The 15,081-nt window shown below is 56.0% G+C and overlaps 2 protein-coding genes across 2 annotated transcripts in view; both read left to right on the plus strand.

Moving 5' to 3' along the window:
• Positions 1 to 8,302, plus strand: part of TRABD2B (TraB domain containing 2B) — a 202,953-nt gene extending 194,651 nt beyond the window's left edge. Inside the window, exon 7 of the mRNA XM_047727571.1 lies at positions 3,922 to 8,302. Within this exon, the coding sequence (XP_047583527.1) occupies positions 3,922 to 4,135 (214 nt within the window). The 3' untranslated portion in view covers positions 4,136 to 8,302. The remainder of the gene's footprint in view (positions 1 to 3,921) is intronic.
• Positions 6,456 to 9,349, plus strand: LOC125097396 (uncharacterized). The gene is made up of 3 exons (XM_047724937.1): positions 6,456 to 6,538; positions 8,301 to 8,448; positions 8,480 to 9,349. Exons 1-3 carry the CDS (start codon positions 6,456 to 6,458, stop codon positions 8,852 to 8,854), a joined length of 606 nt encoding a protein of 201 aa, XP_047580893.1. The 3' UTR covers positions 8,855 to 9,349.
• The last annotated feature ends 5,732 nt before the right edge of the window (positions 9,350 to 15,081 follow it).

The following is a 15,081-nucleotide window of genomic DNA, read 5'->3' on the forward strand; positions in this document are numbered from 1 at the left end:
TGCTCCTGTGCCTGCGAAGGAATCAGATAGCCAGGGCCATGGGGAGGATGAGGCCATTCCCTGCAGAGAAGGCCATGAAGCCAAAGGCATGGAAGTGGGCACAGGCCTTGGACATCAGGACATCGAGCTGCAGGGATACCTGTTGCCGCAGATCTCCACCGGCCTCTGACCCGCTTGGCTCGAAGAGGCAGAGGCCAGACCACACTGACAGTGGGGTCTCCTCCAGCCGGACCACATCAAGGGCTGTAGCCCCAGGCAGCAGGACCACCAGTCACCCGGACCCCAAGTCCCCTCTCTACTCTGTGTCCCTGGAAGCCTCCGAGAAGGTCGCCCGGGGCATAGCCAGTAGCCCTTTGCATTGGGAGGAAAGCCACCACCTACGAAGACCCCCAGCACCCAGCCCCAGATGCTCTTGGAGACCCTCTAGGTGCAGGGGTCCAGGAAGCCCCCTGAAGGGGCCTCCGTGGGCAGACAGCTGACACTGTCTCGAGAAGCAGCCCTCTTCTGTGCTTTACACCTCGAGCTTCTGCCTAAGCTCTCCCTTCTGGCTTCTACTACTAGAAAACATTTTTAAATGCACGGGTCTGTTCCTGCTCCTTCATTGCACACATAGGGAAACTGAGACCTAGATGACAGGACTTGCCCCAAGTCACACAGCAGACAGGGTCACATGGCATTCTTGAACAGGGCTTCAGCAGTCCACCCAAGCAGTGGGGCCCTTCCCCATGCGAGGGGCCCAGTCGGCTCGGAGCAGACTCAGCCCGTTGGTGCCAGCCATCTGCGGAGCCTGGGAGCCCTCAGTGTTTGGTTTGGCTTCGAGGCCCCTTTGCCATGAGACAGTTTTCCCCTGCATGGGCCTGGGATCTTGGAGTGGGGGGAAGGGGGATCTGGACTAGGAGACAGCTTTGTGAGCAGAGTGGGCTGGGGAGGTGGGGGTATTTGGAGGGGCTTTCCTCCCCCCACCCCATTTCCCTGGGACTCCTTCCAAGCAATAAAACCCCCCGCTCAGGCTCCAAGGGGGAGTGTGCATCTTTGCTTTTCAAAGTGTGAAAGCAAATGCCTTTGGGCGCCTTGCGAGACATAATTTACCTAACTCCTACTTATCTTCCTTCTGATGGCGGGGCTGGCTGCAGCCCGCCTGGGCCCCTGCTCTGGGCACTGCAGATGGCACAAAGCCTCTCCTCTTGAGGCCAGGCCTCCTAGCCTCCTGGCTGCTCAGGCTGAAAGCACAGGGCAGCCCCTGGGAAGGGACCGTCGTGGACCCTTTGTGTAGCGTGTGGAGCTTTTCTCATTAGAAGAGAAAGGGAGAGAAGGGGCTCAGGTAGTGGCACGGGTTCAGGCATGACCCTCCCGGGGCCAAGCCCTCCCTCCTCCCACCCCGGCGAGCCTCCACACACGGGTTTTCCAGGTCTCAGCAGGAAGCAGCACGCCGACCCCTGTGCCCTCCACCGGGTGCTCCTCCGCATCCCGATCCCCTGCAGGCTGTCCCGTCAACCTGGAAATGGGGATAATGAGGTGACACGGGTACAGCATCGCAGTGTCTACGGGCTCCTAGGAAGCGCTTCGTAAATGGAGGAAGCTGCTCGCGGGGACCGACGCACATGAACATACGATGCTAAAGAGCCGAACCATGTCATGTGTCCAGCGTGCCGGGCGCTGCTCGGGGCCCTTCCCGAGCGGGAGCCCATCCAAGAGCCTCTGTAGACATAGGTACCTGTGTGCGACACGGCTGCAACAGTGAGACCCACATGAGGTTTTGTGGGGACGTTGAACCAGGCCTTCATAGGTGGGTGGGACAAGGCAGCAGGACAGTCAGGGTGACTGGACAGGGTGGCACATGCTGGCAGAGGCAGGATAGGTGAGGTTGGCTGGTCCCCAACTGTGTGAGAGGTCTCGGTGTCCTGCCAGCAGATACAGGGTGGGCCATCCTCTGCCAGGCTCTGTGGGTCATCGCGGGCACTCAGAGCCACCTGGTCTGCCTGCTTCTGTTCCACAGGCACACTCCCTCCTCTCCTCCTAGCTATTCTCGAAGTTTCTAAAGACAGAGGAGCACAGTTCATGACCACTGTAGATGCCAGGTGGAGAAGAACTTCATGTGAGGGTGCGGCAGGTTCTCGTGGCTGGAGCACGACCAGGAGTAGAGAACGAGGGACAGGCCAGGAGCGAGGACCTTCTTGACTGAGGGCATCTGGACACCTACTTCCTGAGCAGAGGCCCCAGCCTGCTCGGAGGCAGGGGCGTGCATGGTGACGCCAGGCTGAGCCAGGCTGTGTGAGGGGCATCTGGCCCGGATGGCTATGGGGCCGGAGCTTGGTGGTGATAATGACGGAGTTCACAGTGGTTATGGCCGATCATTGGGACCTTGTGTCTGGCACATGGAAGTGCAGGCCAAGGTAGAGCGGGGGACGATCTGAGGGCCCAGTGAGTGAACGGCCTCCTGGGGAGGGGCAGTAAGCATTGGAAAACAGGGCCGCGTCCCACACAGAGGAGGCTACCCACACCACAGACACCCAGGGAGGGGCAAGCTTCCTGCCCCTGCCTCAGCTGCTAGCAAGCAACTTCTGTGTGCCTGGTTCAGATCCCAGCCTCCTTGTGAGTCCTGGAGCAAGTTACTTAACCTCTTCGTGCCTCAGTTTCTTCCTAAGTAAAATGGGGATAAGAGTCGGATCTGCCTTATAGTGTGGCCATAAGGATTAGGGGTTGATGTGTACTAGGTGCTGGCTCAGAGCTGCCACAGGCTGGGGTAAGTACTTCTCTGGCCACTAGGGGCACCCTCAGTCACATGCAAGGTAGACTGTCTTCAGGCTGACTGCTGTGTCACCTCTTCCAGGAGGCCTTCCTGGCCCTATCCTGGACAGGGGCCCATCTGTGTGCCCCCTACCCAGTTTCCCCTCCCTCCTTTGCACATCTGCTGTGATGGGACTTGTTAGGTCCTCTGTCACATCTCCATCTGCCTCCCCTACCCAGGGCTCCACGAGAGCAGGTGGGGCCCAGTGCCCCTGAACTCCAACTCTCTTTTCATCCCGGAGCCTTCTACCCCGTGGCCTCTCTGGGTTATACCTCTGTCCTTGTCTGCCCTTGTCCTCTCTCTTCCACTGTCCCTGGCCCTCTCTTTGTTGATGATATGCTATCTCTCTTTTTCCAGAGCTTGAGCCATTTACACACCCCACCTGGCCCCTCTCCTACCCTGCACTTGCCCATGTCACTGGGTGCTGTCCTCAGCCAGCAGGCTCATTCTGCACTCAATCTCCTTATTTCTCTGTCTCTCCTCCTTCATTCTCCCTTTCATAGGTTTTCTTGAGCCAACAATCTCACCCATTCCCTCCAAAACTGGATTCTATTTTTATGAGTTCATGAAGGATCACAGCTTTCCCTCAACCTCCCTGGGCTTATGCAGAGGGCGGCTGACCTGGGCTCCTGCCCAGGCAGTGCTTTCTCCGGGGACCCAGTGCCATTTAGCCTCTCTGAACGCTGGCCCTCTCGTCTAGGGAAAGGGGGTGAAGAGACCCACTGTGAAGGTTGGTTTTGAGGCCGGAGAGACCCTCAGTAACTGGTAGATGTTATCAGGTGGGCAGGAGATGGTGGGGTTGTCTCTGTGGTTGATTTCCTGTCTATTTCCGGCTGGGTGGGGACAGTGGCAGGAGAGCGCCTGTGCACACAGGCCTGGAGGCTGACTCCCCCAGCTTGACCCCAGACGCAGCCCCTCTGTGGCACTTCAGTTCTTTCTGCCCTGGGATCTGTATCGAGGGGTCATGCTTGGGGCCTTCAGCTTCAGGAGCTCACTTTCCCTGCCCAGCCCCATCTCCTCCATTTTATAAGAAAGTAGATTCCCTAAAGTCGCCTCTGAACCCCAGGCCAGAGCCCAGGACGAAGCTACTGAGTGGTCGTTCCGGGGTTCTCCTGCTTTCTCTCTCCCTCCAGCACGGCCGCTTCACCGCCCCCGCCGCCCCTGCAGCCCACACACAGCCCTGGGACCGCAGGGCCAGCCTTGCAGCTCTCAGAGCGGCTTCAGCAGCGGGAAGAGCCGGGGCCCACCAGCAGCACCTGCCGCCCCCAGCCCACCCTGGGCCTCCTCCCCGCCATTGTGTCCGGCGTTGCAGCCTCCCTCCTGCGACACCGCCTTGGGCCCTCCTGACCTTGGCCACCAGTGCAGAGAACCCAGAGAAACCACAGGAGGGTGTGTGGCCACCCCCCCCCCACTGCCCCTGCCACCACCTCCGGGGTGCCTGACACCTCACGGGCAGTCCAGACGGGATCCGTTAGAACACTAGAGCTTTATTGTACCCGAGTTACATCTTCTTTTTTGTAGAAGGATCTTAATTTCCCATAGTGCTATGGGGCTCTTTTGTAAAATATGTGTCCATATTAAAAAAGAAAAATGTATTTATTCTTACCGATAAAGCTATTTTTATGTGGCCTATGTTAACCTTTAAGTAGCCCCAGCACCAACCCAGGAGGTGAACCCAGGCTGCCAGGAGGTCTGCAACCTCAGGCAGACCATGGCCTTGAACTGGCTTGCTCCTAGGCCCGCAGCCTCCACTGTCTGGGTTTGGCTTCTCCCACCATGGGGACCTCAGAGAGAGGGGCAGGCAGACAGGCTTATTAGCTTTTGAAGCTGGATCTGGGAGCCAGAGATGTGAACGCTGACGACTTCCCTCCCGTGGCTGCAACCTAGGATGGGAAGGTACTTTAGGAAAGAATGCTGCTATTTTGAAAACCCTGAGTGTCTGTGAACTGGCCTTCCAGAGCTCTCGGTAAGTGTTTGGACCAAAGCACGGGGGTGAGGGAGGGATGGTGGTGCTGAGAGGGCCCATCCCCCAGCCCTCTGTGACAAATGGTTGAGATCCAAAGAGAGGAAGGTGGTTGCCCAAGGTCATGCAGCAAGTGGGAGAGCTGGGGTGTGAATCCAGACCCCTCTGTTCTGGTTTCATTAGTCTTCTTTGAGCCTGGCTTGTAGAAGAGCCTGTTGAAATCACGGCCAAACTGAGTGAGCTGAGTCCAAGGCAGGTGTGGGCACAGAAGGGCCATTTTAGGGACAGAGGCTCTAGGAGTCGCACAGTAATAATAATCCTAATGTAAGCCACCCTTTGTCCCGAACCTGCAGCACGGCAGGCATTTTGCACACTCACTTTGTCACTGATCCTCATGCCAGTTCTGTGAGATGTGATTGTCCCCATTTCACAGATGAGGAAACTGAGCCCCCCGCCCAAACGGATAAACTGACTTGCCCAAGGTCACCTGGCTTGGACATGACCCCAGATCAGTATGATTCCGAAGCAATGCTCGTCCCCTGGACCGTATTTTGCCATGTTCTTTCTGCACAGGGAAGCTCCAAGGAAAGGAGATCTCCCCCAGATGGGCCAGCACAAGCCCCTTGTCCCAGCCCAAGAGACCCCTTGGCCACAGTCACGCATGTTAGCCCCTCTAAACGAGGGGTTCTGGCAACAGCTTGTGCACAAGCTTGTGTCCCATGCCCCAACTTGTCTTATCTTGGAGCTAGTGAGAGGCTTTCCTACCAAATCAGAGGCTGGCAGGTGGGAGAATCTGGGCAGGCAGGCAGGTAATTGAGACTTGGGGAGACTGACCTCATTCCTCTGCCTCCAGCGTGGTAGCTTAGAAAGCAAAGGACCCAGGTTGCCTTCTCCCTTGCCCTAAATCCTCATTGGACTGGAGTCTCACCAGTTACAGAGTTCTGGAACCCAAGAGCAGAAAGGGCCCCTCGTTTGACAGATAAGAACAATAAGAGTAATCATGAGGCCCAGAGAGGGGAGGCACTTCCCCAAGACTGCACAGCTGGGTGGGTGTGCTGACTCCCAGCCCAGTGCTCCACGGCATCACCACACCATGGACTTTCCTGGCAGGCCTGGCACTGGCTGATTAGACCCAATGCCATTGTGCCCCTCCCCGCAGCTGTCTCCCTTTTGAGACAGAATTCCGGGCAGCTCTGGATGACTAGAGGTCCCATGAGCATCTTGGCCAGCAGTGAGCTTCTTTTCATCTTGGCCCCAAATGGGCATGTTTGAGCTTGAGACCTGGCAGGAGCCCTGAGATCTGCTTCAGAGGGTCCAGCCAGCCCCATGGGCATCGTGTTGTAAACTGAACTTGACCCCGTGGCCTCAAACTGGCTGGAGTCCATTTGTCTTTGGCAGAGCTGTGGTTTCCTATTCCTGAGCGGGAAGGGGCTTCGCTGACTTCCAGCGCAGGCTTAGAAGGCCTGTCAGACATCGAACAGACGGTGCAGAGCACTCGGCCCATGAAATAAGTGTCAAGGAATTGGAGGCACTCAGGCCAGATCTCGCTCAGTTCAGGGCAGAGTGTGGCATGAGATGCACGAAGCTTGAGGTGAATTAAAGAGGAAGGTTTTGGGTAACAGTCTGCGTACCCGACTACGTGCCCAGATCTGTGCCAGGCACGAGGCCAAAGAGGTAAACCAACAAGCCGTGGGACTGCCGAGCATGCGCGGTGCCAGGCCTCATCTGTGCACCTTTCCTGGCCCGGAGGAACCCCCTGTCATCGACATGGAACAAGCAACCCAGTCGTAGGTTCCTAGAAGGAACTTTAGAGGTCCTACCCAGGCCCCTGACCACAGACAGATTCAGCCCTTGTCTTCCCCAGATCTGGTCCTCTGGAGAGCTTGGGAAATTCCAGATGTTCCCTCCAGCAAGCGCTCAAGTGTTTAAAGAAAGATGGATGGCGGCAGATGGGTGGGCTGGCTGGTTAGGTAGGCCTGCGCCGACGAGACAGCCAGAGCCAATGTTGATCAGACGTCTGCAGCCTGAGCTCATGGATCCCAGCGGCCCACCCACTGGCCAGGCTGGGAAACGAACTGAGCTTATGTCCCAGAAGACCTGAGGCACGTCTGGGGAAATCTGTGCGGCTGGGTCACTGAATTCTCTCATCCCAAGCCAGGGAACCACCACACCGTCCGTAGCTACTTAAACATTTTGGATGACCTATCCACCACTGCTGACATTTCTTCCAGCATGTTCTATGTGCCTGACCTCATAAAAAGTCCCTGTTGCTCCGAGAGCCCCATGTCCTTTTCTTACGGCTTTCATGGTTGACCTTCATGTGGTGGAGAAGATGGAAGGACTAAGAGCCAGCAGGCTAAGTGACCTGCCCGAGGTCAGGGGTGGCCCTTGGTCCCCCATCTCAGGAAAACTGACCGAATGGCCCAGGAGCATTGTGGAAGCTGCCAGCATGGCCACATCCTCCTAGTCTGTTCTGACACACCAGCAGCAGAGTGAAGGCAGGGAGAGTGGAGATGTTAGGTTGCAGGGAGCTGCAAAGGGCCACCACAGGCCCCTCCAGCTGAGATGCAAAGACCCAGAGTGGATGAAGCACGGGAACTTGCACCGGCTGGCAATTTTGCCTTTGTGGCAAATCACCACAAGCTGATTTTTCTCATACGAAATACTCCGCCATCTATTGCCATGCCCTAGCAAGCTTGGGGCTCAGGACCCTAGTTCCACCTTCCCAGTCTCCAGCCTGGTGCCCTCGTCACAATGGATCCCAAAGAACGGTCCTCCACCAAAAGGAACATTTATGAAAACCACCATGAAGGACACGAAAGGCTCCACCTGGCAACTGCAGCTCTGATGGTGTCCCGTGTGGCAAGAACGAACCGGGGCTGGGGATGTTCCAGTGACTGTGGAGTAAGAGCAGGAGTCCTCGGCCTGGCCTTCCACACCCTCCATGATCAGGCCCTGCTGACTTTGCCAGCCACATCACCCATCTCTCCTACTCTGTGCCCAGCCAGACTAAATCCTATTTGTCATTTCTCGAATCGATAGCATGTGTCACACGTGCCACTCCCTGGGCCTGGAAACTCCCTTCTCTTTCCACAAGTCCTCATTTTTTGAGGATTGACTCAGATAGCACTTCCTCCAGGAAGCCCCTGTGATTCTTTTTTGCCTTTTTAGCATCTATCCCAACACCCACTGATAAGTGTTGAGACTATAATTGCGTATCTGCTCTCCTAACGGACCACGAGCTCCTTAATGGCAGGGGTCAAATAATTCGTCTTTGGATCCTCATCTGACACAAAGATGGCCCTCACAGATGTGTAGGGAGGAAAGGAGGAAGGAAGGAATGCAGAAAGGAAAAGAGAGACAAAGACCTCAGCTCTGGCAATGGAATTATGTCTACAAAGCCAAAGCTGTCCCCTGTAGGTGGTGAGTTTGCTGTCAGCAGAGGTGTGAGCAGGGCAGTAGGCCCACCGGCTGGAGATGTGGTATGAGAGCTGAAGTCTTGGCAAGGGACTGGTGTGGATGACATCAAGGGTCCCTCCTGGCTCTGTAATACTCAGGTTCTTTGAACATTGTTATTTTTCCAAAAATTCATCTAAGCAGCCAAAAACATCACCCAGCCTGGCCATCTAAACCAGTAGGGTTCAGGAATCCGTCCAGCCTTACACCCCCGTTCTTCAAGAGCCCAGCCAGGCCTGACGTAAATTGGCAGGTTTGCCTACTACCCTGAGGCAGGGGGACTTCTAGGTGGTGGGGGAGGGCTGGACTGGAACCCAAGGCCCCTGACCCCCAGCCTAGAGCTCCTTCCCTCCCTGCCCCCGCCTATGGGGTACCGAAGAGAGGGGTCACGAGGACTGATCAACCCCCTACTGGTCCTTTCCTGGGAGTATGGGCACAGCCTCAGATCTCCCCATCCTTTCTCCAAACATTGGCTCTTCCTCTCCAGAGGTACTCTGGACACTCTTTCACTTTGCTGGGTGACCTTGGGCAAGCCCCTGCTCCTTTCTGAGCCTCCATTTCCTCATCTGTTAAATGGAGGCCTTGTTTCCCACCCAGGCCATTCTGGGGGCTGGAGGAATGCTGTGTGCCATCTCAGGGCTCCATGACGGTGAGGCAGCACCCCTCCTCGGGCTCCATGCTCAGCTTTCCTCCCTGGCCCCGCAGACTGCCCTGGGGTCAGGAGCACGTGGCAGGCAGGGCACCGTGATGGAGTAGCATGCCTTCAGGTTTGCTCCCTCCCAGACCTGCTGCAGGGAAAGTGGGCTTTGGATGGGACCAGAGTCTAAGACAGTTCCAGGGAGGCTCTGAGACATCTTGGGCCCCAGGGGCTGGGGCAACAGAGGCAGCTGGAGCTCCTGCCCCATTCCTGGGCTTCAGAGAGATTCCAGAATGTCCCCCCAGCTGACTCTCATTATGTGACACAGCTTCAGATCATAATGTATTTGAAAGATATTGGTAATGTTGTTGTTCTAACCACCTCTTCCCTTCACCTCTGTGAATTATCATGAAGAGTCCTTTAAGAATATAGAAGACAAAGAAAGATGCTATTAATGTTATTTTGCCAAAAATATTTTTGTAGCATAATATATTAATAAAAGACATTATGAATTCAGTGGGACAGCGTCTCTGTGTGCTGATGGTTCCCTCTCCCCTCTCCAGGGAACACTGGGGGAAATCACTTTGCTGGGAGGTCCAAGACTGGATGCAGTGGTGTGGAGGAACTGGAACGGGCCCATTTTCCATGCAAAAGCTTGGGCAGATTTGGGAGGCAGAGGCTTAGTCAGGAGTCCAGTGACTGGAGAGGCCTCATGTCAAGTGGGATCCAGACATCCCTGGCCAGCCAGAATTAGCTAGAATCTGGGGTTCACCCTCAGGGCTTCCTTTATCTCCCTCACTCACCAAGACCAGCCAATTCCTCCACTCCTCCCCCCACCATTGCTGCTCCCCAAGCCAGCCCTCCTCACCCTCTGAACCATGGCCACCTGCAGCTGTGCCCCTCAGTCCTCTCCCCTTCCCATCCCCACGGCCAAAGCAAGGTCCATAAACCACCAAAATGACCACGTATCACCCCTGCTTTTAAATCTCACCAATACATCCCCACTAATCCCAGCACAAAGGTCAAGGTCACACAAAACTCTCTACAACCTGGCCCTTTCCAACCAAGAAGTATCTCCAGTATGAGGTTCACAATTTTCCAGTTCCTCTCCTCCTCAGCACTCCCATCACTGCCTGCCTCAGGACTTCCTGAACGCACCCTACCCTTCAGGGCCCACGTCTCTGCACTTGCTGCCCCCAACCCCAGCACTGACCATCCGTCCGCCCCTCCATCCCTTGCTGGCACCTGACTCTGCAGACCTCCTACATGGACTGCATGACACAGCCCTGGTAGCGGCCGCTCCACCAAGCCTGAGCTCCTAAGCTGAGCTCACCCCTCGTCCCCTCCGGTCCCACAGAAACCCCTTCCTTGCACACCAGGGTTGTGCTGAAATGCTCTGCATGTGCCTGCCCTTCCCCTCACGTTCTTGGGCCAGGACCATGGCTGGTCCGCTCTAATTTGTCAGCCCCAAGCATGGGATTTGACATCTTGCGGGGCACTGCTGGAGTCAAGGAGGAAGGCAAGGAAGAAGAGCGGGAAGGGAAGACTAAAGATAAAAAGTCCGTCTCTCTCATAACCTTTGCCATCCTTCAAGAGCCTGTGGGCTGAGGTCTCCACCCGCCGCTCCAGCTTCAAGCTCCCCAGAGGAAGACAGCCCCCCGGGGACCTGGGGGAGGAGGCGGGTCGCTGGGGGGTGGGGAGGGGGAAAGGCCTCCCTGGGTTCTGAAACTACAGAGACTTCAGCACCAGTGACGTGTTGGCCATGGTCCACGAGTTCTTGCCGCCTCCTACCGAGACTGATGCGGGCCGTCCATGGTGGGCCCGCCCCAGGATACCAGTGAGAACGTGGCCGGGCTCGCATGGAGTGAGCATTTATGATGCGCCAACAATGTTCTGAGCCTTTACAAGCCGGAACCACCTCATTCTCACGGCTCCTCTTCCCTCTCTCCACTTTCCAGACGAAGTAACTGACACGCACACAGGTTAACTTGACCACAATCATGAGTGGGTAAATGCTAGAGCCGGGACGGAAAGCCAAGTAGCCAAGCTCCAAGATTACCCTCTTGACTTTCACTTGGGTGTGCGAGCACATGTGGGCTGCGGCCTGTGAGGAGGGCAAGGAGGGGTCTGCATGCCCGTGCCACAGGCCAGGTAGTCTCGGTCAGGACCCATCCAAGGCCCAGAGCAGTGAGCCTCTTTCACGTCATGGAGCCTGCCCAGACCTCTGTCCCACCCACCAGACTCCAAATGGGGGTGCAGGAAGAGGCCTGGCCTGCCCCCCGCCCCACACCACCACAATGGTCTGTGGGGCGGACATCAATGGTCTGAGACCTCCTATTGGGGCCTGTGAGCCCTGTGTTCTCTGTCCCTCACACACCCGCTGTTTTCAAGCAAAGAAGCTCCTGTCATCGACCTTTCCAGAAGCTCAGTGAGAGAGTGAGCCCTTGCCCTTCCTTGGGAGACACAGTCTTCAGTTGAAGTGCTCCCTGGAGAAGAAGCTGTGGCCGGGAACAGCAGCTCTGACACAATGGATTGGGTGACTGAGGGGACAACTGGGAGGTAGGTGTTTGTACCTAGAACACTCAAGTGTCTGCAGTTCCTAACTTGGGAGCCCCGGCCCTCTCTCCTTTCTAGACAGACCCAATCCCTTGCTCTGAGCTAGCTCCCCAACAGTGCTTTACTGGAGAGAAACCGGAGGCCCTGTCTGATACGTGATCATGAGGTTCCAACTTTCTGTAGAGCTGCCCTGGACAGGAGGCTTCTCTGTGCAGATACAAAGCTCAGAGCTGAGCCCACAAGGAAAGAGTTTCCAGCAACCAGGAGCTGCCGCTAGAGGCCCTTACAGCTCATCCCCGGACCCCACCCAGAACCAGGTGACACTGCTGGGGCGGGTAGTAAGTTCTCTGACATGGGAGGGGTGTGAGGACGTAACTCAGTTAGCAGAGACCCACACCACAGGTTAGAGGCTGGCCAACAGGCCACCTCTAGCCTCCCTCTGCCTCCGTCTTTTTTGCTCTCTCATACTTCTGTGCCTGTACTCCTCCTCTGTCTTTCTGTTCTTTGATGCCCTCCTTCCCACCCCTGAACATCCACAGCCCTGAACATCCCACCACCCAACCTCACAGAAACACCTTCTGCAAGTGTGCCCCTCCCCCTCTCTGGACCTCAGGGTCCTTATTTGCGTGACAGGAGAAGCGGCTTGTGTTCGCTAATTCCCTCTGAAGAGGAGCAACATCCTTGGAAGGCTGCCTCCATGGGAGCCTGAGGTAAGGAGAGCCACCTGCTCCCTCCTCACAAGAGGTGGGGAGAAGACAGTCCTTATGATCAGGGGAGGAGTTTTGTCATTTTGTTCCTGAAAACCGGGGCCAGAGAAAGAAGGAATCAAGAGAAGGAAGGAAGAGAGGTGAGGAGCTAGGGAGGTGGCAAGGCACTGAGGGAGGTGGGAACAAGTCCTCCTCCGTTGGGAGAAAATCTGCGGACGATGGTCATTTTCCTGGCTGCTGTGCAGACCCAACTCCGCCCGCTTTGCCCATCTCCAGTAACTTCCCCACTGCTGATGAAGATCCTGGACAGGGAAAAGCCCAGTTGGGGCTGATTCTCATGGCCAAGTTGACACGGTGTGAAGCAGATGAGGCAAGGTCAACAACAGGGAGCTGGAAGCCAAGAAGAGAGAGCGCGTGCACGTGCGCACACACACACACACACACGCACACACATGCACACACAGCAGGGGGAACCCCCAAGGGAATCCACGAACCCCCGGGGAAGCCTTGGACCTTAGTCCCACAGCTGAAGGCCGGGACCATCCTAATCAGGTATGCTGGGCCAGGAGTGCTTGGGCAGCATCCGGGTCCCAGGCAGACCTGCCAGGCTGGGGCAGCCATGGGCCGTGGGGTAGAGGGCTCCGGGGCTCCCTGGGCCTGCCAGAAGAGCCTGGCCCCCACACCACTAGCTTCCAGAGCTGCCGCCTCTGGGAGAGGACCCTGACCGGCTGCCCGGGGCCTGGCCCGGCACTGTAACAGCACCAGAAAAAGAGATTCGTTTCAGAAAAATAGTCCTAAAACCCTACAACATGTCAGTTCCTGACTGACAAAACAATTCTTGTGTTTTCTTTTTTCATATTTTCCATTTCTTCCTCCCCAACCAGTCACAAGAAAAGAATGATAATATTTCCGACCTGGAGACACAAGACACCAGGCCAGCACTGGAAGGACCCTTCTTAGCTTTCCCCCACCTGTCTCCCGAGACTCTGGAAGGGTGGAAGGGGCCAAGCGGGGTGGTGACAAGGGGTGGGGGAAGGGGTGCAGGAGAAGCCGGGAAAAGATAAAGAACAATACACAGAATGATAGAGTGGGGATCCAGAGAAGGGACCGGGGTTGGGGGTGCACGGAGAGAGAGCCAGACAGATGGTGCTGGAGAGAGATAATGGGGAGAAGGAAGGAGCAATCGGAGAGAAGGTCAAGGCAGAGGGTCAAGCCCAGTTCCCCAGGAGAGAGAATACAGCAGGGTCTCCAAAGAACGTGGGGCCTGGGACGGAGGCTTCGGTGGGTGGGAGGCCAGATGTATGGGCCTCTAGGGCAGCCCCTGGAAGCAAGCAGTCTACTCCTCCCAGGGAAACCTGAAAACACGAATGGCTTCCAGGGCCTGCCTGGCTCCCCAGACTCAGGAGAATAGCTTCTCGCTCTTCATTCCCGGTCCCTCTCTGCACAAAGGTGGTGCAGGCTTGGCCAGGGTCGTGGTCTGGTCATCAGGGGTCTGGGGCCTGGCCCCAGGCATTGCCCTCCCTTCCCTCAGAGTCTTTCCCCTCATCTCTTTAGTGGGGTTAATAAAAATATTTCTGGCACAGCTTGCAATGGGGTTTCAGTGAGATAGTGCAGGCAAAAATGCTTTGCAAAGCAAGGCCCCACACTGAGGTTGGCTGTTACTGCCACCCCTGCAGACAGCGGGGACCAACACTCGAGCAGCTGGGAGCCTGCAAACGCTTCGCCATGGAGGGGAGCAGGGTTCCAGGTGGCCGCTGGGGACTATATGGCCAGATCGGTGAGCAAGGACAGGGCTGGACCACCGCTGTGCTCATCTAGAAATTGATACAGTATCCGGGAGACAACGGGAGCCACCGAGTCAGCTGTGTGATGCTGAGCAGGTGACTAGAGTTCTCCGTTGTGCAGTCACTCTAGGATTAAAGGAGCTAACTCAGGCAGGGCGCTGAGGGGCACATCTGCAACACAGAAGTCAGGGCAGCCCAGCATCATAATACTCGGTAGATCGGTGACCTGGCAAATGAGCCCGGATGCTCTGTGAAGTGTCAGGGGTCGGAAGTCCTGGACAAAGACAAGATAGGAAGAGCAGGAGGAGGGCGCCTGGGTGGCTCAGTTGGTTAAGGAAGAGCAGGAGGGAGGCTGACTCCTGGGAGCTGATTTTCATGCTGCAGTCTATGCCCAAGACTGGTCCTGGGTCTGAGTTCTTGGGGGGGTAGGGGAGGGGATTGGGGGAGGGACGAGTAGAGGAGACGTACCTGCTGTCACGGGGATCTAAACAGTGTATCCTTGGGGGCCCAGCTGACTTTGGACCTAGAGGATGCAGGGAAGTTTACAGGAGGAGGCTGGGCTCAGGTGTGGGGGACTGTCACACGCTGGCTGAGGCACTGGACTTTGCCCTTTCAAAGTCTCTTTGGCAGCAGGGAGCCCTGGCAACTTTAGAACAAAGTGGCATGAAGTACTGTAAAAGCCAGGTACACTGGACCCAATCTCTTCGCCCCACTGAGTCTCAGTTTTCCCATCAGCGAAATGAGAGAGACAACCCTGATCCTACAGAGTTACCGTGAGGAGCTAGTATATATCAGTACAAGAAGGGATGTTATAAAATATTTGTAATAACATGGGACATTGGACCTGAAAGTGTTAAGAGAACCTGCTGTGTATTTCTTTTAACTGTGAAAACTGGAAAGTCCTGAGACACTGTCCCGGGTCCTGGTACCAGTACCAGCTCCTCTGCATCTGAAGTCCTTTTACCTTATGTTCTACTCTGGCCATTTTCTGCATGATCTTCCAAAAAAAAAAAAGCCCCTTTCAAGGATTAGGGATGGTGAGTGATGCATCGCAAAGAGCAACAGGCCTGGGCCCAAAACTCTCTCTGGCTACTTACTGGTCGCCTGTGGTTGGGCATGTCACCTAACCCTTGTTCTTACTTGCTTCCTCTGGGAAATGGGAATGAAGGTAACTTACTTGGTAGCTTGTC

Source organism: Lutra lutra, chromosome 4 (genome assembly GCF_902655055.1).
Source record: "Lutra lutra chromosome 4, mLutLut1.2, whole genome shotgun sequence".
NCBI classification, from domain to species: Eukaryota; Metazoa; Chordata; class Mammalia; order Carnivora; family Mustelidae; genus Lutra; species Lutra lutra.

Bases quoted from the DNA above. Each gene is read 5' to 3' on its own strand.
- LOC125097396 (XM_047724937.1), top strand. From the start codon at position 6,456: ATGCGCGGTGCCAGGCCTCATCTGTGCACCTTTCCTGGCCCGGAGGAA. The intron at 6,539-8,300 runs GTAGGTTCCTAG...CCTGGCTCTGTA, and splicing joins ATGGAACAAGCAACCCAGTC to ATACTCAGGTTCTTTGAACA. The intron at 8,449-8,479 runs GTAAATTGGCAG...TACTACCCTGAG, and splicing joins AGAGCCCAGCCAGGCCTGAC to GCAGGGGGACTTCTAGGTGG.